Below are 6,484 nucleotides of genomic sequence, written 5' to 3'. Positions count from 1 at the left end.
TATCGCCCAGGAAATTAGGGTTTTAGGAGCTCTGGCCAGGGACCGAGGGCGAAGTCCAAATATATTTCTTCCTATGCCACATTCTTCATCTTCTGTCTCGTAATCATTTTTACCTTAAAGCCTGTATTTTCTGATATCATTATAGTTATACCTGCTTTTATCTCATATACCAGTTTTTAGTTAGCATGTGCTTAGTATATCTGTTCATTCTTTTCATTTTTAAGTTGTTATATAATTTATTGAACAAGATTCAAAAGCCTTATTTTATTTAAACGTTCAAGTTCAAAATTCAGATAATTTTAAAGATGCTTACTTATTAGGGTGGCCGGTGAATTCACAAAGAGAAGACAGTGCAGAGGCTAAAGGTTTTGTTTTACTTTCCCGAGGGAGGGACAGGGCTGGGTGCGGAGAGATGCACCGGCACCACGGGGCTGTGCGTTCCCATCAGGTGATGGGGTGCTTGTACAGCGGGGTGTTTCAGCTGGGCTGCAGCTTGCCTTGATGTCATCTTGGGAGCAGGGTCCTGCATTGTGGTCTGGGATGTCCTGTTTCGCAAGTCCCCAGAGCCTCTGTGCCTTCAGGGAGCTCCCAGTAATTTTCTGGTCCCGAGGGTAAAGGCTCATGAAACAACTCAGGCCGGTCACGGGGCCCAGCCCCGCTCTGGGAAAGAGGGCCCGAGAAAGGGGCTTTTGTCCTATTACTTACTATGTAAATTCTTAACACACAGAAAGTGCTAGAAAGGCTAGTACAATGACCACCTGTTTACCCCCAACTAGATTAAAACCTTATGGTTTTGTCACATTTGCTTTATCTGCATCTCTTTTTTTAATTAGGCCATGTGTTTACGTAAGCCTAATTCCATTATCCCACTTAATAAAATGAATAATTCCTTAATATTATTTAATGACCTGTGAACATAAAAACTGTCCAAACCTGTAAGAGTTTTTATGAGTTTATTTGAGCCAAACTGATGACAATTGCTGGGAAGCAAAATCTCAGAGGATTGAGAAAATGCTCCAGAAAATGGCCGTTTACCACTTATTTTATACATCGGAACCAAAGGGGAAGCCGTCAGAAGGTTACATGAAATACACTGGTGATGGATCAGGAGGCGGGAGAAAGCAAAGTGTGTGGGGGGGAGTATCTCAGGGATTGGATTAAAAAGTAAAACAGACAGACAGGTACTTTGCTCGCACAGGTGGGTGAGTACAGGATAGTTAACGGCCAACAGTTTACAGGGTAAGAGTAACAGCGAGGGGATTCGTGGTCTCCCCCTGGTGCAGGCCTGTGCTTGGTGATATTCCAAAGCTCCAAAGCTATGTTATCAGGTCCATTTATCATACTTGCAAAAAAAGGCAACAGACAGACACACTTCAGGCAAAGACTGACCTTTGTTAGGGGAAAATGCAGGCCTGGGACAGGACTTCCCGCCACCATCTGCTTTTAGTCAGAAGCTTTTAATTCCAGACCATCCCACGTGGTTACTTGAGGTCTCTGAGTTTGTAAGACTGTCACGCAGTCCTCCCCTGAGCTTGTCAGGTTTCACATGAAAAAGGCCGCTTTTTCATCTACACCCAGTCTGTATTCAAATCTCCCCAATTATCCCAAATCGCTTTTATGTTGTTTTTTTTTACATTTAGCCGTCCCGTCTCCAGCGTGTCTTTCCATCTATGACAGTTTTCACACACCCTCCTTTTTCTCCTGGAGAACACTGACTTTTTAAGCCACCACACCAGCGATAGTAAATGCCCATCTTTTCATTTCGATCTTCGTGTCTTTCGATTTTAAGTGTATCCCGTGCGACGTCTTTCACTGGAAGTGTAGCTCATTTATATTCATGGTGATTAGCAATATATTTGGACTTAGTTCTTCCATCTTCTTTGGTTATTTCTACACATTCCACTTTTTGTATGTAATTTGTTAGTTTATATTTTAATTGAACTGGGGGGTTTTCGTCTTGCTTTCTTGTGTTTTGAGAATGGGGAAAGTAAAATGGAATCAGCCTTGCTGAGAGAGTCCCTACGGAGGGAGTTGAGAGGCCCGTGAGGAAATGGGGCTCAGGTCTCAGCTCTTGGAACAACAGGGAAGTTGCTGACTTGTCTCTAAGTTCAGCTCAAGGCCAAACCACAAACTAGCTGGGTCCATGACTGCTGGGTAGACACACACGGACTTCACTTCCTCATCACGGTGACCGGGCCGTCTGCGTTCTTCACCCAGAAAAGAACCAATCCATTTCCACAACCAGCATCCCTCCTTACACAATGCCTAACCAACCCCACGGACCCGGCCACATCCTTTATTCTCACGGAGGACCTTAATGAGAACTGCTTTGATGGTTCTGCCCTTCGCAAAGAACTCTGCCTTTCTCTGCTCCCTTTGGTGCACAATTTAAGTTGTCGCTGGAATCCGTGTCCCAGATTACAATCCCTCCTTTGCTCAAATCAATGGTTTTTTATTCCTTATTAGAGTCTGAACGTTTCTTTGGTTTGTTCAGAGTTTATTTTTCCTCATTCCTTTTTTCTCTGTAATTCATTTGGAGGTTTCACTCCGGGCGTCCCCAGCGCCTTCGGGCCAAGTGAGAGAGGGGCTTCAAGAGACCCACCCTCTGAGTTTGGCCTGTGTCCCTTGGGTTTGGGGAGCTTGAGAAATAGAGCTCAGACAAGAAAGGACACTGCGCTGGGAGAGAACTATTTTTATGTCGCCACGGGGTCATGGGTTTGCACGCGTGTTTACCCGGACCAGATGTGGGCCTGGCAGCAGGGAGCTGGCACGGGGCCACTTGTAAGTCCTGAGGGGCCTAAACCCTTCTGACGAAATCAGCCGCCGAGAAAGAACAACGAGCCTTACTCACTACCACTCTGTACTTCGGCCACCGTGGGGCTAGTCACACGTAGACTACGTTCAACACTAAAGGACGATGATTACCAGAAAGAGTCTCCATTCTTCCTATAACCCGACCAAAGGTTCATCCCAACAGTCTCAAAGCGATGTGATCGTTTCCACGCCAGGAGGTTCGGCGGCAATTCAACCTTATCTCTTCTGTGCATCCTTCCAATCTGATGTTACGATAGGACAGCCACCGAAGCACATGAGCCCTAGTTGTGACTTCCAGCACCAAGTGTATCTTCGCTTACTCTTCTGTCCACAGAAGTCCCTCTCACTTCCCCCAGGCCAAGCGCTGTGTCAAGGCTAGCCCTCAGTAAGTCCTAAATAAAAATTCTCTTAAATTTACAGAGATTCAGTTTTCTTTTTCTTGACAGTCCTGTCAGGGATTCCAACAGACAGATGACCCCCTGACCACCAGGGCTGACGAAGGACTCATTTGCAGTCCCTGCAGAGGGTTTCTGGGGAACCCATGAAAACCTCTTTCTGAGAAATGGCTGCTTTGAACATCTGCCAAGCCCAGAAAGCAGTAGAAGACCTCAAGGAACTAGCCACGAGAGGTCATTCCTTCCCTGGAGCCCTGCCCTGGAGGGCTGGGCAGCAGGGAAGTCAGGCCTGGACATGTGGTCTGCCACACTCCCACCTCAGAAGCGGTGAGGCAACCTTGCACCATGTGACCTGGCCCCATCAGGGCAGAGCTAACTGGCCTGGTGGGGTCATCTGACCCAATGGCAGCCAATCAGGAGGCTGAGCTAGGATGTGGTGAGCTGAGCCAATCAGATTCTCTCTCGGGAACTTGAACTGGGAGCACCCTTAGGCAGTGGGAGGGATGGAGTTGAGCTGGTGCAGGAAGAAGGGGACACAGGAGGGAATGTAGCATCAGAGATGTGGGAGTGGTCGCAAACCCCAGTGGTGAGGAAGCAATAGTCCCGGGGCCCGGGGGTGGTGAGTGTGGAAGCAACAAGGCCGAGGAAAGATGTGAAGAGCAGAATGGTAATAAGGCCGGTTTTAAGACTGGCAAGAGCACATAGTGAATTTCCTTACGGCAAAGGTTTGGTTTCGGTTTGTCTTTAACTCCAGTGGACATCTGCCGACTCCAGCTGCTGAACCTAGAAGCCGCCCTGGGTCCAGCTCCGGGCCAAGGTCCTGGCTGGCCCATGGTTCCTGTCCTTGTATATCAGGCAGGTCTATCTGCCCTGCGGCCCATGTATAGCCTCCCAACCGGAAATGCCCATTACTTGAGACAACAGGAGTTGGACTCTGTTTCCTGCAAGGTAAAGAACGCAGTCCGCAAAAAGAAAGAGAGAGAAAGGCACCAAAGGGCCAGGGCACAAACCGGCATCACCAGGGACAGAGCCTGGCTGTGCCCTCAACGGACTTCACACCAAGCACTTCTTGCTACATTTTCCCCAATAAAAACCTCCTTTATTGGGCTTTATTTAATTCTGAGAAAATAAGCCCTATTATAAAAACAGTGAAATCCATAAGCCAAACCTCAGAACCTCTAGCCAACAAGACCCTTAACATGTAGAGTCATTGCTGGCAGGACAGTCCCTTCGACTCATTGCTTCTGTTGCTTGTTTCTTGATAACATGACTCCAATGAGGCCCAAGGCTGCCATGCCCACTCCTGCAATGCCGGCCGCCATGACAGCATCTCGGACCTGCAAGAGAGAGGACGGTGGTCAGACTCCGTGTCGGGAACCGAGGACAGGCTGTACGTTCAACTAGGACACTCAGCTCAGCGAGCCTCCCATGCCCCTTGGTCTCCTTAACAAACTCACAAGTCAACAAACATTGGCAAGGAAATGGGGAGAAGAGGGCTGGATGGGGAAAGAATTGATGGATGGAGCCAGCTGGCCAGCAATGTGTCTGGGCTTGAAGAGGGAAACTCGATTCACCCCGTGGACATTTAAAGCACATAAATCCCCAGAGGGTCACTGTGGAAAGCACAGGGAGATGAAGCCAGCAGGGTTGAGATCCTGGTGGCCAATGAGGAGCCCATGAAGCTAGTATGAAGTCACGGAGGAATTGCTATTGAGTACTCGATAAACTATGACCTTGTGAGAGCGTTGTTTATCTCTGTATCCCCAGCACCCAGCCGGGCACAGAGGTTCTCTGTAGATGTTCTTAAATAAGGACTCAACTATAAATAGTAGTGAGGCTATACTTTAAAAGATTAGTCTATATAACTTGCATTGCTTGCCCTAGGAAAAAAAAGTTGCGAAGTAAGAGGAAGGCTCAAGGTAAAAATTGGACACGTGTTGAATTTCACTCCTTCCTGGAACCAGTTAAAGGCAAAGTGAGCCATTATTTGAGGCATGATTCCACTAGGATACAGAGACACCAACTAGTTAGTGTATTATTTTTCTATACAAATAACTATAATCTGCCCTTGCCCCACCCTGCACTCATACAACAGAGTCCTTGAAAAAGATCACTGATGAGCAACCCCGAGCACCTGAGAAATGGCAGAGAGAGAGAGGGAGACCTCGGCCAGGTCCCTGGTGTTCTCCCTAAACCACAACAGAAGTCTGAAGTTCACTCTCTGGAGCAGGTAAAACAGAAGACCTGAGTCTGGAAACCTAGAAGCACATGTAAGGGTGGGGGCATCATGCCAAAAACTAGAGACTGAGAGACCACCAGCACGCTCAGAGTGTGGCTCTTGGCCCTCCTAACCTCTCTGCTCCCAGAACTTTGCTCTCTTCACAAGAGTCGGGCAAACTTTTCCACAGAATCCCACCAGCCCAAGTGGAAACAAAAGATGTGAATACCGAGGATTCCCAAACAGCCCACCCAGACCACCCGAAAGGGAAACTCGGCGTCAACAAGCTGCTGCCCCTCCAGCTCCCTCAGAGCTCCGATCCACAGCAAACCCCCAACGCCTGGTCAGGCGCGCACAGCCAACACACCCGGCATCTGAGGGAGACCTCTAACGTAGAGGAGAGCAAAACAAACAGAACGAAAGCAATTTGGAGAAAGAGAAACCATGTGCAGGGAAAAAAAAGCATCTTCTGCAAAACTGCCATTAAAGAATAAGAACATTATAGCTTATAAAGAAAAATATAGTGTTATAAAAAATTAAATATTAAGACAGTGAAAACAGTCCTTAAGAAATAAAAGCACAACCGAAATGACAAACTCAATAAAAAATGTTAAAGATAAAATTGAGGACATCTCTCAGACTAAAGAGCAAAAAGATAGAGTATGGAAAAGAGAAGCCAAAGGTAAGAAAATAGGAACAATCCAGGCAGCCCAGTGTCTGAATAATGGTCATTTCAGAAAGAGATAATAGAGGAAACACAGAGGAGGGAAATCAAATGAAATAAGTCATGAAGATTTATTAGGGCCAAAGGATGGATGTCTTTAGATTGAAATGGTGCTCCAAGGTCCGTCTCCATGGATGAGAGCAGACCTACGCCAGGGTGCATGCCTGTGTCATTTAGAATACTGGGTACAGAAAAGATGTTACAACTGCTGGAGCAGGGGAGAAAAACGGGGTCAGAGAAAGGGTCAAGCGTCAGGCTTGGGAGCAAGAAGACAATGGAACAATGCCTCCAAAAATTCTAAAGTAAAACTTTCTAACCGAGAATTCTATACCC

The 6,484-nt window shown here is 47.1% G+C and overlaps 1 protein-coding gene across 1 annotated transcript in view; it reads right to left on the bottom strand.

The window, feature by feature from the left end:
• Window positions 1-939: 939 nt before the first annotated feature.
• LOC112317074 (phospholipase A and acyltransferase 3) overlaps window positions 940-6,484 on the bottom strand; it is a 31,921-nt gene continuing 26,376 nt past the window's right edge. The window contains exon 5 of the mRNA XM_024574061.3: window positions 940-4,546. Coding sequence (XP_024429829.2) covers window positions 4,445-4,546 — 102 coding nt within the window. The 3' untranslated portion in view covers window positions 940-4,444. The remainder of the gene's footprint in view (window positions 4,547-6,484) is intronic.

Source organism: Desmodus rotundus, chromosome 5 (genome assembly GCF_022682495.2).
Source record: "Desmodus rotundus isolate HL8 chromosome 5, HLdesRot8A.1, whole genome shotgun sequence".
Lineage (NCBI taxonomy): Eukaryota > Metazoa > Chordata > Mammalia > Chiroptera > Phyllostomidae > Desmodus > Desmodus rotundus.
Note: the sequence above shows the minus strand (reverse complement) of the source record. Positions and strands in the feature narration are given on the sequence as shown.